Source organism: Procambarus clarkii, chromosome 34 (genome assembly GCF_040958095.1).
Source record: "Procambarus clarkii isolate CNS0578487 chromosome 34, FALCON_Pclarkii_2.0, whole genome shotgun sequence".
In the NCBI taxonomy this organism is placed as follows: domain Eukaryota; kingdom Metazoa; phylum Arthropoda; class Malacostraca; order Decapoda; family Cambaridae; genus Procambarus; species Procambarus clarkii.
In genome coordinates, this window is record NC_091183.1 from 1609495 (window position 1) to 1634693 (window position 25199).

Genomic DNA, 25199 nt, shown 5'->3' on the forward strand with positions numbered 1-25199 from the left:
TAAACCCTTCACAGCCCGGGATAACCATCTCCTTGAAACTCCATTCCTTTCTCATGAGTAGGGTCACTCTGCCTCCTCCCCTACCCTCCCTCTCTTTCCTTATTACAGTGTAATCCTGAGGGAACACCACATTTGTTATGATTCCTGAGAGTTTTGTTTCCATGATTCCAATTAAATCTGGGTTTACTTCTTGTGCTCTTTCCCTAAGTTCACTTGCCTTGCTTGTACTGCCATCTATGTTCGTGTACATCACCTTGAAGCTGACTCTTTTCTGTCCAGCCACAGTTTCTGTTGCTTTCACTGGAGTAGATAAACATGGAGGGTCTGGGATGGGGAGGGGAAAGGGAGGGTCCTGGGTTGTGAGGGGAGCTGGGAGGATCTGGTTTGGAGAGGGTAGGGGTGAAGTGGGGGCTTGGAGAGGTGAGGGAGAAGGGAGGGCTTGGAGTGTAAGTGGGGAGGAAAGGAGTGTAAGTGAAAGTGTTAGCTTAAGTGCAATGTAAGTGTAAGCGTAAGTGTAAGTGTAAGCATAAGTGTAAACATAAGTGTAAGCATAAGTGTAAGCATAAGTGTAAGCATAAGTGTAAATGTAAGAGTAAGTGTAAGTGTAAGTGTAATTGCAAGCATAAGTGTAAGTGTAAGTGTAGGAAGATAGACACCATGACCAATCATCAGACGCTGCCCTCACAGTCACCGCTCGCGGACACTACACAGGGAAGGAGCGACTCGTAACATCAAGGTAAAGACGGCGCTAAAAAATATTTATTTCACCTTTTTTATTATTTACAAAAATAGTACATTTGTCAGAGAATGTGATCAATGTTAAGAAAGCGGAACCACATAGCGGGGTGATGAGTTGTCAGTCATCGGAAGTGCGAGGTGATGAGCAGGTGAGTCAAGGTGCTGAAGAGGAAGACGACCTGTATTGAGAAGGACTCGTTGATGGTGTCGTTGTGGCCGCTCTGCTGCACCGCCGCCTGGTGCTGCCCTGTTAATAGACGCTCACATTAGCACACACCAAGTGTTCCGCTCACATTAGCACACCAAGTGTTCCGCTCACATTAGCACACACCAAGTGTTCCGCTCACATTAGCACACCAAGTGTTCCGCTCACATTAGCACACCAAGTGTTCCGCTCACATTAGCACACCAAGTGTTTCGCTCACATCAGCACATCAAGTGTTCCGCTCATAACACTTGGATAACAATATCAGTGTCCTGGAGATTTATAAGGACACACACACACACACACACACACACACACACACACACACACACACACACACCTAAGTAAGGAGGCATTTAGGGCGCTTTACACTGCCTACGTAAGGCCAGTCTTAGAGTATGCTGCCTCATCATGGAGTCCCCATTTGAAGAAGCATATAATGAAACTGGAAAAGGTTCAGAGGTTTGCAACGAGACTCGTCCCAGAGCTACGAGGGATGGGGTATGAGAAGCGCCTGAGGGAACTGTGCCTTACGACACTAGAAAGAAGAAGGGAGAGGGGGGACATGATAGGAACGTATAAGATACTCAGAGGGATTGACAGAGTGGACATAGACGAAATGTTCACACGGAATAGTAACAGAACGAGAGGACATGGATGGAAGCTTGAAACTCAGATGAGTCACAGAGATGTTAGGAAGTTTTCTTTTAGCGTGAGAGTAGTGGGAAAATGGAATGCACTTCAGGAACAGGTTGTGGAAGCAAATACTATTCATAATTTTAAAAACAGGTATGATAGGGAAATGGGACAGGAGTCATTGCTGTAAACAACCGATGCTCGAAAGGCGGGATCCAAGAGTCAATGCTCGATCCTGCAGACACAACTAGGTGAGTACAACTAGGTGAGTACACACACACACACACACACACACACACACACACACACACACACACACACACACACACACACACACACACACACACACACACACACACACACACACACACTTGTCTTGTGACCATCGTGTTGGGTGGACGTGGGGTTGGGAGCTCCTGGTTCACCAGTGGAGTGGGAGGGGTAATCAGGCAACTTCGAAGTGAAAAAGTGTGTACAAGTGAATGAAAAAACCTTGGGTTTTGACCAGAGCCATAAGGTAGTGAAGAAAAACAGTTTAAATAGCGTAATTCAAAATAGTTGAGGAAGTACTGTGGCAGTGTGCAGTGTGGAAGCAGACCTCACCGACCTCTGACCGCGTGACCTCACCTCCGGCAGCAACCCTTCTACCACCACGTGGGACGACGATTGGAGATTCACTCACCTATTGTGTTAGCAGGACGGTAAGATACTTGGAACCCCTGTGGGTAAGGTTGCATTATAGCAATGACTAGGTCAGGAAGGGGGTATAGGTCCAACAGTATTATGATTGAGGAAGAAGATAGGTTTGTGGAGAAGATGATTGGGAAATTTGTAGAGAAGAGGGATGTTTGGATAGGTGATCTAATCCAGGGGATTAAAAGTGAAGTCTTTAATAAGATACAGGGCGAGGTTCAAAGACTCAAACAAGAGTTTATGGATTATATTCAAGAGGAAATCACGAAGAGCAGGGTAGAATGGCAAGGAGAAATATCTAGGCTTACTAATGAATTTGGCAGGAATAAGGGAAGCTTGGCAGGGGAAGGGGGAGTAGTAGTAGGTGGAGTAGCGGGTGTAGGAGGGGTGGGGGTCAGCCAGGGAGAGGGCCACCAGCATGACCCTGAACTGAGAAAGAGGACAATCATAATCCATGGATTACTTGAAGCCAGGGCACCATCGAGGCAGGAAAGGATGGAGATTGAGGATTTGGAACTACAGGGGGATCTTGAGAGACATGAGAGCCCAGATGGCAGGGAATGAGGTGCAAGTCCAACGACGCATTGGGCCATACAACTGTAACAGGAAACAACCTGTCCTGGTACAGTTCACTAACGAAGAGGCAGTGGATTACATACTGCATCACAAACACTTACTCAGAGGTAGCGAAAATTACTACAACGTATATATTGACAAATTCATGACGAAGGAGGAACAGATTGCCCACAGAGCAAGCAAACAACAATACGACTCTTCCCATTTGAGCGCAGCTACACACCCCAGTGCTAATCCACCCCATGCTAACCAGCTCACACGTGCTTCTCAGGTCACCCCTTCCCCAAATCAGCCGCCCCTGCTTATCTCCCCAACACATCCCTTGACCCCTCTGACCCCACTGGAGTCAAATTCATCCCACATTCCAAGGACCCCCTCATCACCTCAACCCCCAAAACCCGTCCAGCCCTCATCCCCTCAACCCCCAAAACTCACCCAGCCCTCATCCCCTCAACCCCAAGAACCCACCCAGCCCTCATCCCCTCAACACCCAAAGCCTACCCAGCCCTCACCCCTCCTCATCCCCTCTCCTTCCATGTGACCCCCCACCCTTGCGAGGGAGGTGGGAGGTCCCCCCACCCCCCTCTATCCTTCCCCCTCCCAACCTCTCAACCTCTATCTGTCTCCCAACCTTACGCTATCTCCCAACCCCTCTATGCCCTCCCTAATCTTCAGACCCAGTATGCCCTTCCTACTCCAGACCTACCTACCCAGGCCCTACCCCAGACCCTCCTACCTACCTTCCTAGAAGCCCAGCCCCCAGTAGCCCCCCAAGCACCCCTCCTGAACTCTTTCACCCCCCATACACCCCCCGGACCCCCCCAGACACCCCCCGAATCCCCCCGGACATCCCCCGGACCCTCCCCGCCCCCAGTCATCCCCCAGACACCCCCCAGATCCCCCAGATCCCCCCTGCCCCCAGTCACCCCCCAGACATCCCCCAGAGAAAGGGAGAACTCTGGTACAAGAGTTTCCATGAAGAATCTCAAGGTTTGGTACACCAATGCTGATGGGGTATCTAATAAAGCAGAAGAGATAAAAGAAAGAGTGAGTGAAGCAGATCCTGACATAGTTGCAATTGTGGAAACTAAAATTAATAACATGATCTCAGATGCAATCTTTCCTGAAGGGTACCAGGTGATACGAAAAGAGAGGACACAGAGACAGGGAGGGGGAGTAGCACTCCTAATAAAGCGGAAATGGAAGTTTGAAGACCTGGGAAATCGAGTTACCAATGAGTGCACAAGCTTCATACATGGAACTCTGACAGTAGATGGGAGGAAGATTGTGATCTTGGTAATCTACAATCCCCCACCAAATAGTAGAAGACCCAGGCAGGAGTATGATGACAACAACAAAGCATGTATAGATGAACTGCAGAAGGCAGCAACACTAGCCCACAGAATGAGAGCAAAGCTGCTGATCATGGGGGACCTAAATCATGGAGAGATAAATTGGGAATCAAGGAATCCCCATGGAGGGGACGAAACGTGGGGAGCAAAATTAGTAGATGTTATAGACAGGAATTTCCTGACACAACATGTGAAGGAAGACACAAGGGAAAGAGGAGGAGATGCACCGAGCCTATTAGACCTGATTTTCACCCAGAACGTAGAAGATATCGAGAATTTAGAGCATGAAATACCTCTAGGGGCCAGTGACCATTGTGTCCTAGTCTTTGACTACATGATGGAATTCAAACTTATGACCATGGGACAAGAGATCTGGGAAAGGAGAGCTGACTACAGGAAAGGGGACTATATGAGGATAAGGGACTATCTGGGTGAAGTGCAGTGGGAGGAAGAAATTAGAGGAAAAACAGTCCAAGATATGATGGACCTAGTCATACAGAAATGCCAGGAGGCCGAAGAGAGATTTATACCAACGGTAAAGGGTAAAAATAAGAAGGATTATAATAACCCATGGTTTAATAGACAGTGTCAGGAAGCAAAAATGGCCAGCAGGCGGGAGTGGAGGAAGTACAGAAGACAAAGAACAGAGGACAACAGAAGCAGATACAACAGAGCTAGGAACGATTACATTAACATAAGACGAACATCGGAAAGGGACTATGAGAACGATATTGCAATCAAAGCGAAAAAACAACCTAAGTTACTACACAGTCATATAAGAAGAAAAATGTCGGTGAACGACCAAGTGACAAGACTAAGGAAGACAGAGGGGGCATATACTGAAAGTGACAAGGAAATCTGCAAGGCACTGAATGCCAGTTTCCATGGAGTGTTCACTACCGAGCCTGAGCAGCTCCCATTGTTGGAAGGGGTTACCCTAGATGAAAGACTATCAGATATAGAGGTGACAACAGAGGAGGTAATGAAACAGTTGACAACTCTAGATGCAACTAAAGCAGTTGGACCAGACAAAGTATCACCGTGGATACTAAAAGAAGCAGCACAGGCCCTCAGCGTGCCTCTGGCAATGATCTTTAATGAGTCACTTATGTCAGGAGAATTGCCCAGTTGCTGGAAGAAGGCAAATGTCGTGCCGATCTTCAAGAAAGGAGATAGGGGGGAGGCACTTAACTATAGACCTGTATCACTGACAAGCATCCCCTGTAAAATACTGGAAAGAATAATTAGGCTACGACTGGTTGCACACCTGGAGAACATTAGGTTTGTGAACAAACATCAACATGGGTTCTGGACAGGGAAATCGTGCCTAACAAACCTTCTGGAATTCTATGATAAAATAACGAGGATAAGACAGGACAGAGATGGTTGGGCAGACTGCATATTTCTGGACTGCCAAAAAGCCTTTGATACAGTACCGCACATGAGACTGCTGTTCAAGCTCGAGAGGCAGGCGGGGGTGGGGGGAAAGGTCCTAGCATGGATAAGGAACTACCTAACAGGAAGGAGCCAAAGAGTTACGGTAAGGGGCGAGAAGTCGGACTGGCGAACAGTAACAAGTGGAGTACCACAAGGATCGGTGCTGGGACCAATTCTATTTCTTGTATATGTTAACGACATGTTTACAGGCGTAGAGTCCTACATGTCGATGTTTACGGATGATGCAAAGTTGATGAGAAGAGTTGTGACAGATGAGGATTGCAGGATCCTCCAAGAGAACCTGAACAGATTGCAGAGATGGTCAGAGAAATGGCTACTAGAATTCAACACGAGCAAATGTAAAGTTATGGAAATGGGACTAGGAGATAGGAGACCAAAGGGACAGTACACAATGAAGGGGAACAGCCTGCCTGTAACGACGCGTGAAAGAGACCTGGGGGTGGACGTAACACCTAATCTATCTCCTGAGGCACATATTAATAGGATAACGACAGCAGCGTACTCTACACTGGCAAAAGTTAGAACATCATTCAGAAACCTAAGTAAGGAGGCATTTAGGGCGCTTTACACTGCCTACGTAAGGCCAGTCTTAGAGTATGCCGCCTCATCATGGAGTCCCCATCTGAAGAAGCATATAATGAAACTGGAAAAGGTTCAGAGGTTTGCAACGAGACTCGTCCCAGAGCTACGAGGGATGGGGTATGAGGAGCGCCTGAGGGAACTGTGCCTTACGACACTAGAAAGAAGAAGGGAGAGGGGGGACATGATAGGAACGTATAAGATACTCAGAGGGATTGACAGAGTGGACATAGACGAAATGTTCACACGGAATAGTAACAGAACGAGAGGACATGGATGGAAGCTTGAAACTCAGATGAGTCACAGAGATGTTAGGAAGTTTTCTTTTAGCATGAGAGTAGTGGGGAAATGGAATGCACTTCAGGAACAGGTTGTGGAAGCAAATACTATTCATAATTTTAAAACCAGGTATGATAGGGAAATGGGACAGGAGTCATTGCTGTAAACAACCGATGCTCGAAAGGCGGGATCCAAGAGTCAATGCTCGATCCTGCAGACACAACTAGGTGAGTACACACACACACACACACACACACACAGACACACACACACACACACACACACACACACACACACACACACACACACACACACACACAGTGGAGTCCCACAGGGCTCAGTACTCGGTCCTATCTTGTTTCTGGTTTATGTAAATGATCTCCCGGAGGGTATCAATTCATTTCTCTCAATGTTTGCAGACGATGCTAAAATTATGAGAAGGATTAAAACAGAAGAGGACTGTTTGAGGCTTCAAGAAGACCTAGACAAGCTGAAGGAATGGTCGAACAAATGGTTGTTAGAGTTTAATCCAACCAAATGTAATGTAATGAAGATAGGTGCAGGGAGCAGGAGGCCAGATACAAGGTATCATCTGGGAGAGGAAATTCTCCAGGAGTCAGAGAAAGAAAAAGACTTGGGGGTTCATATCACGCTAGACCTGTCTCCTGCAGCACATATCAAGAGGATAACATCAGCGGCATATGCCAGGTTGGCTAACATAAGAACGGCCTTTAGAAACGTGTGTAAGGAATCTTTCAGAACATTATATACCACATATGTCAGACCAATCCTGGAGTATGCGGCTCCAGCATGGAGTCCATATCTAGTCAAGCATAAGACTAAACTGGAAAAGGTTCAAAGGTTTGCCACCAGACTAGTAGCCGAGCTGAGAGGTATGAGCTACGAGGAGAGACTACGGGAATTAAACCTCACTTCGTTGGAAGACAGAAGAGTTAGGGGGGACATGATCACCACATTCAAGTTCTGAAGGGAATTGATAGGGTAGATAAAGACAGGCTGTTTAACACAAGGGGCACACGCACTAGGGGACACAGGTGGAAACTGAGTGCCCAAATGAGCCACAGAGATATTAGGAAGAATTTTTTTAGTGTCAGAGTGGTTGACAAATGGAATGCATTAGGAAGCGATGTGGTGGAGGCTGACTCCATACACAGCTTCAAGTGTAGATATGATAGAGCCCAATAGGCTCAGGAACCTGTACACCTGTTGATTGACGGTTGAGAGGCGGGACCAAAGAGCCAGAGCTCAACCCCCGCAAGCACAACTAGGTGAGTACAACTAGGTTGATACCTGGTTGATGGGGTTCTGGGAGTTCTTCTACTCCCCAAGCCCGGCCTGAGGCTAGGCTTGACTTGTGAGAGTTTGGTCCACTAGGCTGTTGCTTGGAGCGGCCCGCAGGCCCACATACCCACCACAGCCCGGTTGGTCCGGCACTCCTTGGAGGAATAAATCTAGTTTCCTCTTGAAAATGTCCACGGTTGTTCCGGCAATATTTCTTATGCTTGCTGGGAGGACGTTGAACAACCGCGGACCTCTGATGTTTATACAGTGTTCTCTGATTGTGCCTATGGCACCTCTGCTCTTCACTGGTTCTATTCTACATTTTCTTCCATATCGTTCACTCCAGTACGTTGTTATTTTTCTGTGTAGATTTGGTACTTGGCCCTCCAGTATCTTCCAGGTGTATATTATTTGATATCTCTCTCGTCTTCTTTCTAGTGAGTACATTTGGAGGGCTTTGAGACGATCCCAATAATTTAGGTGCTTTATTGCGTCTATGCGTGCCGTATATGTTCTCTGTATTCCCTCTATTTCAGCAATCTCTCCTGCTCTGAAGGGGGAAGTGAGTACTGAGCAGTACTCAAGACGGGACAACACAAGTGCCTTGAAGAGTACAACCATTGTGATGGGAACCCTGGATTTGAAAGTTCTCGTAATCCATCCTATCATTTTTCTGGCTGTCGCAATATTTGCTTGGTTATGCTCCTTAAACGTTAGGTCGTCAGACATTATTATTCCCAAATCCTTTACATGCTGTTTTCCTACTATGGGTACATTTGATTGTGTTTTGTACTCTGTATTATGTTTAAGGTCCTCATTTTTACCGTACCTGAGTACCTGGAATTTATCACTGTTAAACATCATGTTATTTTCTGATGCCCAGTGGAAAATTTTATTAATATCAGCTTGAAGTTTTTCAATGTCTTCAGCCGAGGTAATTTTCATACTGATTTTTGTGTCATCTGCAAAGGATGATACGAAGCTGTGACTTGTATTTTTGTCTATATCTGATATGAGAATAAGGAAAAGCAGCGGTGCAAGGACTGTACCCTAAGGTACAGAGCTTTTAACTGCACTTGGACTAGATTTTATATGGTTGACCGTTACTCGCTGAGTCCTGTTTGACAGAAAACTGAGTATCCAGCGTCCTACTTTACCGGTTATTCCCATTGACTCCATTTTGTGTGCTATCACGCCATGGTCACATTTATCGAAAGCCTTTGCGAAGTCCGTGTATATCACATCAGCATTCTGATTTTCTTCTAATGCCTCAGTGACTGTCGTAGTGCTCAAGTAGCTGTGAGAGGCACGATCTTCCCGCTCGAAATCCATGTTGGCCTGGGTTGTGAAGGTCATTGGTCTCCATGAAATTGGTGACCTGACTCCTAATCACTCTCTCAAATACTTTTATGATGTGCGATGTTAGTGCAACTGGTCTATAATTCTTTGCCAATGCTTTGCTCCCTCCCTTGTGTAGAGGGGCTATGTCTGCTACTTTAAGTGCATCTGGTATCTCCCCCGTGTCCAAGCTCTTCCTCCACACTATACTGAGTGCCTGTGCTACCGGCACTTTGCATTTCTTTATAAATATTGAATTCCATGAGTCTGGACCTGGGGCCGAGTGCATGGGCATGTTTTCAATTCCTCTTTCAAAATTTAGTGCGCTCGTGTTTATATCAGTTATATTTACAGGAGTTTGAATATCCCGCATAAAGAAATTGTCTGGATCTTCCACCTTCATGTTGTTTATTGGAGTGCTAAACATGTCCTCATACTGCTTTTTTAGGATTTCACTAATTTCTTTGTCATCCTCCGTGTATGAACCCTCACTTGTACGAATAGGTCCAATACTGGCAGTGGTTTTTGCTTTTGATTTCGCATATGAGAAGAAATATTTTGGATTTTTCTTTATTTCCTGAATTGCTTTCTGTTCTAACTGCCTTTCTTCAGTTTGATATGAGTGTTTCAATTTCCGCTCGATTTCTTCAATCTCCCTATTTAAATTATTCCTTCTTTGACGGGAAATTCGTGTCTGCATAAGCAGTTCTGTTATTTTTTCCTGCGTTTATAGTGTCGTCTGCGTTCTCTTTCTACGTTAGATCTCTTTCTGGCTTTCCTCAAAGGAACATGTTTCAGACAGACTTGATACGCTTCTGAAGTCAGTTTTTCTATTCCTTCCGTAGGACTTGTATTACTTAGAACAGTTCCCCATGGAATGTTTGTAAGTTCCCTGTTTATTATCTCCCAGTCTATCCTTTTATTATTAAAAATGAATTTATTGAATAGCCTCTCTCGCTTTATCAACTTTTTAGGTCTATTCTGAGTATTGATGGTCGTTTGCACTTCAATGAGCTTGTGATCTGAGTATGTGGTATCTGATATCGTAATGTCTCTGATAATGTCTTCATTGTTCGTAAAGACCAGATCTAGAATATTTTCATTTCTCGTTGGCTCCGATATCTGCTGATTGAGTGAAAATTTGTCACAGAATCTAAGTAGTTCTCTAATCTGTGGTTGGTTAGGTCCTGATAGATTTCCTGGTATAATATTATTGTTTGCTATTTTCCACCTGAGACTAGGCAAGTTGAAGTCACCTAGGAAGATAATATCAGGTATCGGGTTCTCCAAATTATCAAGGCTATTCTCTATTTTGCTTATCTGTTCTGTGAATTCCTCAGCCGTTGCATCTGGGGGTTTGTATATTAGAATAATCACTAAATTTATTTTCTCTATTTTCAATCCCAGTACCTCTACCACCTCATTTGCAACGTTTAGGAGCTCCGAGCATACAAGGTCTTCCCTAATATACAGACCCACTCCTCCATGTGACCTAATTTTCCTATCACACCTGTATAGGTTATATCCTGGAATCCAGATCTCACTGTCCAACAATTCCCCTGCATGAGTTTCTGTGAAAACTCCAAATACTGCATTTGACTCCGTGAGGAGGCCATTTATGATCTGTACTTTGTTGTTTGTTCTTGTTTTCAGTCCTTGTATGTTGGCAAAGATGAATGAGGTTACTCTATTAGTGATAGTTTGAATGGGAGACTTTTTCGGCAAGCCCATTATTCGTGGACATAATGAGTTTGTTCTGACCAGTACTGATTGTTGTAGGGCAGTTGTCTGTCGTAGTTGTAGTTCCCTTTCGGTGGGTAATTGTATCTGTAATTCTGGAACGCAATTGGATCTGGCATCCAGTTCCATACATTCTCCATGCTGCTCCTTTTGAATTCTCTGCCGGTCTGGTATAAAAAATGTATAGAGTTTCCTCCAAATTCATTATCCTGCTTGACACTCTTTATGTAGCGTTCCGTGCCTTTAACGTGAAAGTGTGGGCAGCTGAGGTCATAGCATTTTCTGTCCTCCAGTGAGGTTTGGCACATGTCAGGATGGAAAAACCTACATATTGATCCAAATCGACACTCACCTTTCCTAAGCATATTTAAACATTTTTTGGGATGTTGGTAACTGCATTCTAATCCTTTCTTATTACCAGCATATCTATGTCTGCATATGCCCTTTGCATAAAATTTGCATAAGTCTGTCCTTTTGTTCTGAATTGCTCTATCGGGAACCGTCGTAGTGTCTGTACCTATCGAGCTGTCAGTGCTGTCTGGTACACTTTCTAGTTTACTGTCATCTACATCCTGGCCTACTGAGTCAGAGTTTACAACTTCCTGAGTTTCAGCCTCAGTTTCATCCCTGACTATAGCCTCCGCCCCTGGTATATTAGAATTGTTGTTCCTTTCCCACTCCTCCTGGATGGCTGGTAGGCTTCCAATGAATGATGTTTTCCGATCATGCGTCATGTTATCTAAAAGGTTTTTTAGGATATTCCAAGCTGGCAGGTCATTTTTACACACCCAGAGCAAGTGGCCAGCTCTCAGTGCCGTAGTGTTACTCACTCCTGTACAAGCCGAATGGAATCTAGTCTTACAGATATAACATTCGTTTCCCGTTACCTTCGTCTTTAAGGAGTTGTTACAGTGGCCACAAATTTGTTTATTTACTCCCATTTTGCCTTGTTTTGTTGTATATATCTATATATTTATAATATTATATGTATATTGTATATTTGGTGAGTACACAAATGGTATGGGACCAGTGGCTGACTGGACAGCACCCTGGACGCGTGATCTTATGGTCCTGGGTTCGATTCCCAGCGCCACCGAGAAACAATGGACAGAGTTTTTTTCACCCTGATGCCCCTGTTACCTAGCAGTAGGAAGGTACCTGGGAGTTACTCAGCTGTCACGGGCTGCTTCCTGGTGTGTGGTGTGGAAAAAAATGAGTTAATAAACCGTTGATTGACAGTTGAGAGGCGGGCCGAAAGAGCAGAGCTCAACCCCCGCAAGTACAACTAAGTGAATACACACACATACACACTGATAATAAAGATAATGATAAAAGAGAAAGGAATTTTGAGGAGATGGTTATTCAGGACTGTGAAGGTTTCAGTGACTACATAACAGGCACCATAGCAACTGGAGGACAAAAACTTATAGCAGTAGTCATATATAACTCCCCACCAAACGACAGAAAACCCATACAGGTTTATGATAAAAACACCATGACCACCATTAATGTAATAGAGAGGACAGCTTTTGTTGCTAGCAGGAATGGATCTGGACTGCTTATCATGGGAGACTTCAACCACGGGAAGATAGATTGGGAGAACAGTGACCCACATGGAGGACCAGACACATGGAGAGCAAAGCTGCTGGACGTGGCAACAAGAAACTTTCTAAGCCAACACATCAAGGGACCGACAAGAAGGAGAGGAGAAGACGAACCAGCAACGCTTGATCTGATATTCACCCTGAATGAGTGGGATATAAGGGAAGTTAAGGTGGAAGCCCCTTGGGAATGAATGATCACAGTGTATTGATCTTTGAATACCTGGTAGAGCTAGGAGTAACATTCCACCAAAAATAACCAGAAAACAAAGGGCTGGAATTTAGAAATGGAAATTATGAGGAAATGAGAAAATTCCTAAGAAAAATACTGTGGGACACAGAACTCAGAACTAAGACTGTATAAGACATGATGGACTATGTCACCCAAAAGAGTGAGGAGGCAGTAAACAGGTTTATCCCGGCCCCTAAGAAAAAAATGAGGAGCAAAAGAAGTATCATGGTTTAATAGGGCGTGTATGGAAGCAAAGGAAAGAAACAAAAATGGGTGGAGGAATTTAACAGAACAGCAGAAAGCAGAGAGATATCAGTGTGGGAAAACTGACTTATGGATATTTATTAATTTATATTAATGTATATGCTAATTTATGTAGTGATTTATTTTTTACGCTAATTTATTTATTTCGGTAGTGGACTGTATACTGTTTAAAGTGACTGTATGATTTAAAATTCCACAAATCGTACCTTACAGATTCTGGGGGGGGGGGGGGGGGGAGCGAGGGTATGGTTTATATATATAGTCTATCAATATAAATTTTTGATTAGTAGACATTCACTACAGTATAAGACTACATATGTTAGTAAATAAAATTAAATACAGCTTATCTGTATGGATGATTTTAGCCTAGACAACCAGATATGAACACGGATGAAACAAGCTAGTCGATAGTCCTGTTGTGGGTGAGACTGACTTAACAATATGTTACTGGTTGCTAGGTAGCTACACTTAATTCTTCTCCCACTTCAATTACACGTGTCAAAGGGCACTCAAAATAATAGAAGTATTTCTACATATCGCAGCTATATCAGGGAAACTAAAGTTATTTTATGAGAAAACATCAAAGTAATATTTACCTTGTTAGTTTTGCTCGATAACATCCTCACCAGTTTACCCTAATTTCCTACATTTTTGGCCAGGAAAGAGAGGATAATAAACGGGTTTAGGTATCAGGACACTTCCCTTATTTGTAGTCACTGAATGTGTTGATAATGGGAGCACTTTACTTCCCATAACACTGCGTCATAGGTCACTTTTGTGTGCAGCTTGAAGTGAGCTTCATGCCAGACTTTTTCAATTTACAATGGCGACTACTGGCTGGCCTTCCCCCCACTGACTCATTGAGCGTCTTGTTCAGATGGCGTCAAGAAGTGGAAAATGGGCTTATATTTAATATATTTTGGTATTAATAATTGATTAATAGTTGATTCAAGGGAAATGTTTTTATGATGTTTACAGTCCAAAGAGTGATATATTAAGAATGATTCCCCCAATTTAGGTGATGAATTTAATGGTGATATATGGCAATGATGTCCCCGTTTTCTTCCGAGGAAATTTCCACTGTGCCTCATTTTCAATGAGTTACTTTGTTAATACAAACCAACAGCAATATTATCTGCCTTTTGTATTAAATGTTAGTAAATGGTGGTGGTTTTTCCAGCATAATTCCGGAGGGGGGGGGGGCATCATGGGTCGAAGTCCAGTACTTACGACTGACAAACACCGATACTCCTCAGAATGATTAAATTAATTTGATATTAATTGTTAGTAATCACCCTTTTGTGCATAAATTCGTACAGGATAGATGAGGCTGAACACAATGTACCATCTGCTCTCTTTGCCTAATTTCATTTATTTACATTTTCCTCAGTTAAACTTTAGTAGCTTTTTTCTAGATCATTCATTAAGTTTGTCCAGGTCGTCCTGTATTCTCTGTCTATCTTCATCTGTCTTGATTCTTCTAATATTTTTTTTCATAATCAGCAGTGTGTGTGTGTATTCACCTAGTTGTCCTTGCAGAAGTTGAGCTCTAGTTCTTTCGGCCCGCCTTTCAACTATCAATCAACTTTTTTTTCTACACACACACACACACACACCCAGGAAGCAGCCCGTAGCAGCTGTCTAACTCCCAGGTACCTATTTACTGCTAGGTGAACAGGACTCATTCGGGTGAAAGAAACTCTGCTCATTTGTTTCCGCAATCGCCGGAGATCGATCCCGGCGATGCACATTCCAATCCTGGAAATATGCAGCTCCAGCCTGGGGCCAGATTCACGAAAGCACTTACGCAAACACTTACGAACCTGTACATCTTTTCTCAATCATTGCCGGCTTTGTTTCCAATTATTAAACAGTTAATGAGCTCCGAAGCACCAGGAGGCTGTTTATAACAAGAACAACAGTTGAATGGGAAGTTTTCATGCTTGTAAACTGTATAATAAATGTAACCAAAGCCGTCTAAGATTGAGGAAAGATGTACACGTTCGTAAGTGTTTGCTTAAGTGCTTTCGTGAATCTGGCCCCTGGAGTCCGTACCTAATTAAACACACATGATAACCACCTACAAAATTCTCAGGGTAATTGACAGCTTAAACAAAGACAAACTCCTTAGCACGGTTTGAAGACGATCAAAGGGACACAGGTGGAAACTTAATATCCAAATGAGCCACAGAGACGTTAGGAAGATTTTTTCAGTGTCAGAGTAGTTAACTAATGGAATACATTAAGCAGTAATGTGGTGGAGGCTGACTCCATACACAGTTTCAAAGGTAGATTTGATTGAGCCCAGTAGGTTAACAAATGAGTACACCAGTTGATTGACGGTTGAGAGGCGGGACCAAAGAGCCAAAGCTCAACCCCCGCAAGTACAAATAAGTTAGTACACACACACACACACACATTGAACTGGAGCATTAGAATAAAACAAACATGGCAGGGAGTCACCAAACTCAGAGGGAGGTGAAGGACACGATGACTCTTTTAAGGAGGCAATTGTTCACATGTGGAGTCAAATCAGTGAAGAGCTGAGGGTAATGAGGGAGACCGTAACCAACCTGCAGGAGGAGCTGAAGGAGGGAAAGGAATAGATAAATAGCCTGAAAGATAATTCTCCTCAATACCAGACATGAACAATCCCTCAGGAAGCTGGTAATGTATCTTTAGAAGGAACTTCTACAATACAACCATCAATTGCAGATATACTTAGAAAGAGCCCAGAAGCTATGGCTGCAGTACAGGAAATATGCCATGAAAGTTACTACCTCTCAGGAAGCAGCACGATGTACTAGCCGGCTGATAGACAGGCAAGAGCAGTAGTCGTGGTAGGTATTAGGGAACACGCAGCGGCCTGTCCAGTGGAGTGGAGAGATTAGGACAAAGCTGCAGTTTAAGAAGACCTGGAAGGGGAACAGAGGGAGAGGGATGAACGGAATATATAAATGGTGTTCAGGGTTGGCCAGTACAACAAGGACCGAGACCTTCAGTTACAACCCCCACAGGCACATCTAGGTGAGTCCTTAGGGAAGTAAACTTAGATAAGTACACTTACGGAAGTAAACTTAGTTAACTACACATAGGTAATCATGCTTAGGTAACAACACTTAGGTACTATTCTTAGGTAATTACACATAGGTAATTACACATAGGTAACTACGTTTAGGTACCTATACATAGGTAACTTCACTTAGCTAACTACACTTAGGTATCTACGCTTTGGTAAGAATGCTTAGATAACAACACTTGGGTAACAACACTTGGGTAACTACACTTGGGTAACAACACTTGGGTAACAACACTTGGGTAACTACACTTGGGTAACTACACTTGGGTAACAACTCTTGGGTAACTACACTTGGGTAACAACACTTGGGTAACTATACTTGGGTAACTACACTTGGGTAACTACACTTGGGTAACTATACTTGGGTAACTACACTTGGGTAACTACACTTGGGTAACTATACTTGGGTAACAACACTTGGGTAACTACACTTGGGTAACAACACTTGGGTAACTACACTTGGGTAAGTATACTTGGGTAACTACATTTAGGTAACTATACTTGGGTAACTACACTTGGGTAAGTATACTTGGGTAACTACACTTAGGTAACTACACTTGGGTAACTTCACTTGGGTAACTACACTTGGGTAACAACACTTGGGTAACAACACTTGGGTAACAACACTTGGGTAACAACACTTGGGTAACAACACTTGGGTAACTACATTTAGGTAACTATACTTGGGTAACTACACTTGGGTAAGTATACTTGGGTAACTACACTTAGGTAACTACACTTGGGTAACTTCACTTGGGTAACTACATTTAGGTAACTACACTTGGGTAACAACACTTGGGTAACTATACTTGGGTAACTACACTTGGGTAAGTATACTTGGGTAACTACACTTAGGTAACTACACTTGGGTAACTTCACTTGGGTAACTACACTTGGGTAACAACACTTGGGTAACAACACTTGGGTAACAACACTTGGGTAACAACACTTGAGTAACTACACTTGGGTAACTACACTTGGGTAACTACACTTGGGTAACAACACTTGGGTAACAACACTTGGGTAACAACACTTGGGTAACAACACTTGAGTAACTACACTTGGGTAACTACACTTGGGTAACTACACTTGGGTAACTACACTTGGGTAACTACACTTGGGTAACAACACTTGGGTAACTACACTTGGGTAACAACACTTGGGTAACTACACTTCGGTAACTACACTTGGGTAACAACACTTGGGTAACTACACTTGGGTAACTACACTTGGGTAACAACACTTGGGTAACTACACTTGGGTAACAACACTTGGGTAACTACACTTGGGTAACTACACTTGGGTAACAACACTTGGGTAACTACACTTGGGTAACTACACTTGGGTAACAACACTTGGGTAACTACACTTGGGTAACTACACTTGGGTAACAACACTTGGGTAACTACACTTGGGTAACAACACTTGGGTAACTATACTTGGGTAACAACACTTGGGTAACTACACTTGGGTAACTACACTTGGGTAACTACACTTGGGTAACTACACTTGGGTAATAACACTTGGGTAACAACACTTGGGTAACAACACTTGGGTAACAACACTTGGGTAACAACACTTGGGTAACAACACTTGGGTAACTACACTTGGGTAACTACACTTGGGTAACTACACTTGGGTAACAACACTTGGGTAACTACACTTGGGTAACTACACTTGGGTAACAACACTTGGGTAACAACACTTGGGTAACAACACTTGGGTAACAACACTTGGGTAACTACACTTGGGTAACAACACTTGGGTAACTACACTTGGGTAACAACACTTGGGTAACTACACTTGGGTAACAACACTTGGGTAACAACACTTGGGTAACTACACTTGGGTAACAACACTTGGGTAACAACACTTGGGTAACAACACTTGGGTAACAACACTTGGGTAACTATACTTGGGTAACAACACTTGGGTAACTACACTTGGGTAACTACACTTGGGTAACTATACTTGGGTAACTACACTTGGGTAACAACACTTGGGTAACAACACTTGGGTAACAACACTTGGGTAACAACACTTGGGTAACAACACTTGAGTACCTACACTTGGGTAACAACACTTGGGTAACAACACTTGAGTACCTACACTTGGGTAACAACACTTGGGTAACAACACTTGGGTAACAACACTTGGGTAACAACATTTGGGTAACTACACTTGGGTAACTACACTTGGGTAACTACACTTGGGTAACTACACTTGGGTAACAACACTTGGGTAACTACACTTGGGTAACTACACTTGGGTAACAACACTTGGGTAACAACACTTGGGTAACAACACTTGGGTAACAACACTTGGGTAACAACACTTGGGTAACTACACTTGGGTAACAACACTTGGGTAACTACACTTGGGTAACAACACTTGGGTAACTACACTTGGGTAACAACACTTGGGTAACAACACTTGGGTAACAACACTTGGGTAACAACACTTGGGTAACAACACTTGGGTAACAACACTTGGGTAACTATACTTGGGTAACAACACTTGGGTAACTACACTTGGGTAACTACACTTGGGTAACTATACTTGGGTAACTACACTTGGGTAACAACACTTGGGTAACAACACTTGGGTAACAACACTTGGGTAACAACACTTGAGTACCTACACTTGGGTAACAACACTTGGGTAACAACACTTGAGTACCTACACTTGGGTAACAACACTTGGGTAACAACACTTGAGTACCTACACTTGGGTAACAACACTTGGGTAAGGAAGAGAGGACAGGGTGACCTACCAGACTGGACATGGACGGAGACGGCAGCGTGGCCGCCAGTGTCGGGGCGGCAGCTGTACCTGCCGGAGTCTGCGGGAGTGACGGCAGACAGCAGCAGTCTCGCCACACTCCGGCTCGGAGTCTTCTCTGTCTGGTTATGGATACACTTCCTCTTAATATATGTGGGATAACTATTCATCTGTTCACTCTGGTAATTGAAGCTACATTTCAGACAATAATTACCTAATATTATATATACATATATATTTATGATGCCCTCTCCTATTTCTCCTCCCCAATGCCAGCGTTAAGGGTCATATCCACTTACCTTGCAGGTTCCCTGAGACGCAGGGAGTCATTTGATATGAGAGGCTACTAAATAGATTACATACTTATGGAGAAATTATCATATATACGTTTTGCAGGTAAGGGGGCTTATGCCCCTTGTACATTCAAAATGGCTACGTCTGTAGGATTTTGGCGTCTTGACGTGAGGGCACCAGCAGGCTGGCGATTGGCTGGTCGAGGTCACGTGATGTGACTGACCAATCAGAGCCCACTGTGACGTCATCTGGAGGCCTGACTCAAGACGGCAGGTCACTGCGCCAGCAGAGTTCCACGGGTCTTTGACGCAAGCGGAAGTGCGTCAGTGAGCTCCCAAGATTGGAAGTTCTGGGAGCCTTGCTCAGTGGATTTGAACAGCCATCGCAGTCTACCATTGTCGCAGAGGAATAGGTACTCCTGGAGAGTATGAGGAAACCAAGTTTAGAGGGCAAAGAAGTGCCAAGTTCTGGTGGCTATTAGTCGGTGACAGAAGGTGAGCGGCGACGCAGAAAGGGCAAGTTCTGGTGCCCTGTGGGTTTCGCCCTGGTACGACGTGCAATGCTGTTGTGACTCGGTCACATCTACTAAAATTCTGGAGGGAAGACACCGCATCCGGATCCAAGAGAAAACGTCTCATTGAAGGAGCGAGTGTGGACGGTGACATGCTCAGTGACTGCTTGGATAAGATTGGAAAACCTGAATCCAGGGAAAAGGTACGGCAAAGACGCGATTTCTTCACAACGTCTGAGGACCTGTGACACACAATTAGAATGCCGAGGAGCGACCTAGGAACAGTGTACCTTCTACCAACGGAGGACAGGCGTCGATGGACAGGAGTGATTAAGGTAGATCATTATATCCCTCCCATTGTCTCCTGATGATTAGGCTAGGTAGGCCCAGTACATATATATATCATTAGTGTATTTCTTATTATATTAGTATTAGACTAGGCTGCAGGTCAGCCAGTATTACTACTCCTGGAGAAGACAGCGTGGGATCGAGTGTGGCAGTTGGTGTCCGAGAGGACGACGTCGATGGGGCTGCCAAGGGTTGTTGTTGTTGTTTAAGATTCAGCTACCAGGAACAAACAGTTCCAAGTAGCACGAGCTATGGTGAGCCTGTAGTGGACTTACCTGGCACAGGAGCGGGGTAAGTTTAAATTTGCTCAGCAGTCCAAGTTGCCAGAGGTGGCGAGAAGAGAGCTGACAACGTTCTCCAGATCATCTATTTCATATATTTACTCATGTGTTATTTCTTTATATGATTCATGTAGTTTTCGTATAGTAAACTTCATATCACTTATCCTGATGTGTTTAAGGGCACCCTCCACCTCTCTTTGAACATTATATAAGTGATACTATATGCACCACACTCTGGTCATTATTATTTATATTATGGAAAATATCTTGGTGATTGGCAGTATTCGAGTACACTGATATTTATGGAAACGTACCCTGGGCTGGTAATACTGAATCAACACTGTAATCATGGCAATATATCATTGTCTAGCGACACAGAGTTTAACCACTGAACTGCATTGTTGGGATGCAGTTACAAACCCAGCTGGCTACCTTGTGAGTAGTTGAGTGACACAGGTGTCTGACAAGGCACGGGAACGCGACCTACCGACCATTGAACTTTTGGAGGCTGAGGTTGCTTTCTTCGACCATTTCGAAAGGATAGCAACATTGAGGGAATGGCCGGAAGAGGATTGGGATGAATTGGTGCAAAGCAGATTGATTGGTGAGGCCAGAGAGTCTTATAACATGTTAAACATTGAGGAGTGCGCCAAGTACGACACAATCAAGAAGGCGGTGCTCCACTCATATAGACTGACTCCGCAGTTCTACCAGAAACGTTTTCGTGAGTGCACAAGAGCATCGGGAAGATCCTACGCTGAGATTGCTCATGACATGGAGCGCAAGTTTCTATGATGGCTGAAGGGCGAAGAGGTGGAAACAATGGAGGAGCTGAAGCAGTTGATCGTAATGGAAAAGTTCATGTCGATGCTCCATCCGGATCAATGCATCAGAGTGAAATAGGCAGGAATTAAGGACCTTAATGCTGCAGCAGACAGAGCCGACATACTGGAGGAGACACTACATCACCGGAGAGAGGGACCGCCCAGACACTCGCCTTACCCAAGGTTTGGTGAGAACTTCCAGAGTTCAGGAGCGAGGACGGGTGGGGACTCTCCCAAGAGTAGCTTACCCAGTGACGTGAACTGGTTCAAGAGCTCGAGGGACGTGGACCTAACTCGGGAGCAAGCTAGTGCTGCTCGGGAATCGACGACCGGGAGTCCAAGGAGGACCCAGGGAACGTCTGCTGTTGGTGCTGCCAGGGTGACTGGTAGAGGGTCGCCCGGAGGAGGCAGCTGATATTAAATTAAACTGTGGAGGTCGTGGACACTCCTCACGACGATGCGTCAATGCTTTAATTGTGGAGGTCGGAGTGCACTGTGCTCGAGAATGTGGCCGACCAAAGCACGATAGTAATATGGCTTTCGTAAGAGTAGGAAGCGAAGAAGCCAACGATACCTTAGGTTAGATGCCAGTCATAAGGGAGAAGAGGATTCACCCCTTTGTATGTGAAGGAACGGTGAAGATAAGAGGAGCTGAAGCAGTCCCAGCAAGGATGCTGAGGGCACACGGGATCTGATTTCACCCTATTTAGTGAATCCCTCTTCCCTGAGGCCTACAGGAATTCCAGTACATGGGTGACTCCACGAGGTGACTCATAATTCTGACTATGGTTGCCAGACTCTCGTGGAAGGGATCTGTGCTTCGCTTCCCAGAATGGAAACTCAGATGATCTTAGGAAATGACTCCTGTGGGGGGATGCGTTCTCCCGAACTTGATCAAGGGCGAAGAGTGTATAGAGCCCTACAGAAGGAGCAGCGCGACAGACGCCGGAGGTGATGCAACGGAAATTGCGAGAGTGGCATTTCCAGTTTGCGCAGTGACTTCGGGACATGACGTCAATTTTGATGATATGAGCGGATCCGGTCATGCCAAAGAGGACATGCCGGGTAACCTGGGGCTCAATCATCTGTTCAGAGAGGAGGCTGGAGGACAAGTGCCAGGTGGGGAAGAGTCGGAAAGGAGTATCCAAGTTACTCTCACCAGTCCTCTAGATATTGACAGTGCCTGCCTAGGTGAGCTGCAAAAGGAAGAGTTTCCAGAGTTGGTGCGGGATGCTGAAGGAGGTCTCGCTGGTCCCGAGTCACCGACGCATTTCTTCCTGGAAAAGGGAGTGTTAATGAGACAGTGGAGCACAGTACAAGAAGAGGCTAATGATGGTATGCTGGGAGTAAGGTGTCAAGTGACGGTGCCAGTGCGATATAAAGGCGCGGTACTCGAGCTTGCGCACTCAGTGGATCCCTGGGAGTGACCTAAACCTTAAGTCAGATTCGAAAGCATTTTTATTGGCCTGGCATGGACGCAGATATAAGAAGAGCCTGCAAGACATGTTTCTCGTGCCAAAGACTGGGGGAAGAACGTCCCTGCCATTCCGAAAGCACCTTTAGTGTCAGTTCCTGCGTTTGGCCAGGCATTGGAATGCCTAATAATCGACGTTGTGGGACCATTACCTAGAACAAGAAGAGAAAATAGTTACTTGCTGACCATTATGTGCGCTTCTACAAGGTTTCCAGAAGCGATCCCAGTGCGGAAGGTGACATCAAGATGCATCATTGGACACCTTCAGCGAATCTTCTTTTGGGTAGGAGTGCCCAAAGAAATTCATTCCGATTGCAGAAGCATTTTCCAATCGAAGGGGTTTAGGCAGACTATTGCAGGCTGGTGAATAGCCCAACTACGATCATCATCTTGCAGGCCTCAGTTGCAAGGAGCGATTGAGAGATTCCACTCCACCCTGAAAACCGTTTCGCGAGTGTATTATGCGGAACAGGGAGCAGAGTGGGATGAAGCTATATTTCCAGCCCTGTTTGCAATCAGAAATGCTGTGGTTGAGTCTTTGGAATTCTCTCCTTTCCAGCTAGTGTTCGGACACGAAGTAAGAAGTTCGTTGTTGATGTTAAAGGAGCAGCTGACGTCGAGGAAGACATTAATGACAGTGGAAGAGTATATGCAAAAATTCTGAGAACGGTTGAAAACGGCGAAGAAGCTGGCTGCTGAACACTTAAAAAAAGCACAGGAGGAGATTTGGATTGACAAGAACGCTGTCCCAAGGGAGTTTGAGGTGGGAACCAGAGTAATGATGTTGCTACCTGGGACAGGTTGAGTGACGGAATCACGCTTGTCCATACTCGGTCGGCAGGCGACTAGGTTCTATAAACTTTGAAATCAGCAAGCTGAATCGCACGCCCCCTGCACCCCCCCCCCCCCCCGCAAGACACAAGTATGTCTTGTCAACCAGGTGAAGCCATACTTCCTAAATGAGCAGGAGAACGCGAATGGGAAGGAAACGACACAGTCAGGAGAAGAGAAGTCGGTTCTATGTATGGAACTGAACCGAGAGTTGCCGACAGAGGAAGGAAAGTGGGCCCGTGCCGATGGTATGCGTATTTCCAATACAGAAAGTTTGATGCGCTTGAAAGAGAAGCTAAATCATCTGAATGGAAGGTAGAGAGGAGATCTAGTGACCCTAATAAGAAAGAACGAGTCGCTCTTCACAGATGTGCCCCAACGGCACAAGTGTGGTGCACGAAGTAGATGTGAACTGTGGAAAGTCAAAGAAGCAGAGCATATCGGGTCAGTCCTGAGAAGAGTGGAATGTGCGATAGGAGGTAGAATATTTGCTAGCGAATAATTTCATTGAGCCCAACAACAGTAAACAGAGCTCACCTTGTGTTTTGGTGTAGAAGGGTGACAGTTCGTTTCGCTTTTGAACCGATTATCGCAAAGTAAATTCCATCACCGTGTTACATTCCCACCCTATGCCTCGAATAAGTGACTGCGTCGACCAAGTGGGAAACTGCAAGGTTTGTTTCCAAAGTCGACCTGTTGATAGGCTATAACGAAATTCCTTTGTCTCCTATGTGTGAAGGATCTCTGCCTTCGCTAGTCCGGATGGTTTGTAAAAGTACAAAGTACTGCTGTTCAGCATGAAGAACAGTGTAAGTTGTTTTCAAAGGATGATGAATGAAGTACTACGGGGAATGGAAGGCTGCATCCTGTACATCGACGACATAGTAGGATATGCCGACAACTGAAAAGAACACATGAATCGACCGAGAGAGTTATTTCGAAGGTGGAAGAAGCAACCCTGACAGTTAATTAATCTTGCCAAGAGCGAGTTCGGGAAGGACCGATTAGAGTACTTAGGTTTCGTTGTGGGCCAAGGGGGGGGGAAGTATTTCCCATAGAACAGAAGGTGATGGCTATCAAGGAATATCTGATTCCCAGGACGACGAAAGAGCTGTTATGATACCTTAGGATGATTGGGTATTATCACAGATTTTGTAAGAACCTCTCGACGGTGGCACTCCCTCTGACAGAATTTCTCTCTAAGGACGTTAGATGGAAGTGGGATGAAGCGTTACAAGAGGCGTTCGAGAAGACGAAGAAATTATTAACAGAAGCACCAGTGTTGATTTTGCCTGACTTCGAGTCAGAGTTTATTTTGAATATCAATACTAGCGACATAGGAATAGGAGCCATGTTAGCTCAGGAGAAGAACGGAGTTCACCGTCCAGTGGCATTCTATTCAAAGAAGTTCGAGAAGTACCAGCGAGCCTATAGTACAGTGGAGAAGGAAGCCTTAGCCCTGATCATGGCACTGAAGCATTTCGACGTCTATGTGGGTGGAGATACTAGACCGTTGCGGGTGTTCACCGATCATAACCCCTTGATGTTCGTGCACAAAATGAAGAAATCGAACCAAAGGCTGATAAGATGGTCCCTACTGTTACAAGAGTACTGGTTGGAAATCAGATACATTAAAGGAAGGGAGAACTTGATAACGGATATCTTTCCCCGATTTACTAACCGATATGACTCTTATTTTAAGGGGAGGGGTATGTCACGGTGCCTTCTCCTATTTCTCCCCAATGCCTGCATTAAGACTCATATCCACTTACCTTGCAGGTTC

At 44.7% G+C, this 25199-nt stretch overlaps 1 protein-coding gene across 1 annotated transcript in view; it reads right to left on the reverse strand.

Annotated features, from left to right (window-relative positions):
• Positions 1-758: 758 nt before the first annotated feature.
• Positions 759-25199, reverse strand: part of LOC123762189 (uncharacterized) — a 560601-nt gene continuing 536160 nt past the window's right edge. The window contains exons 8-9 of the mRNA XM_045748567.2: positions 18846-18975; positions 759-985 (exon numbers count right to left, since the gene is read on the reverse strand). Coding sequence (XP_045604523.2) covers positions 861-985; positions 18846-18975 — 255 coding nt within the window. The 3' untranslated portion in view covers positions 759-860. The remainder of the gene's footprint in view (positions 986-18845; positions 18976-25199) is intronic.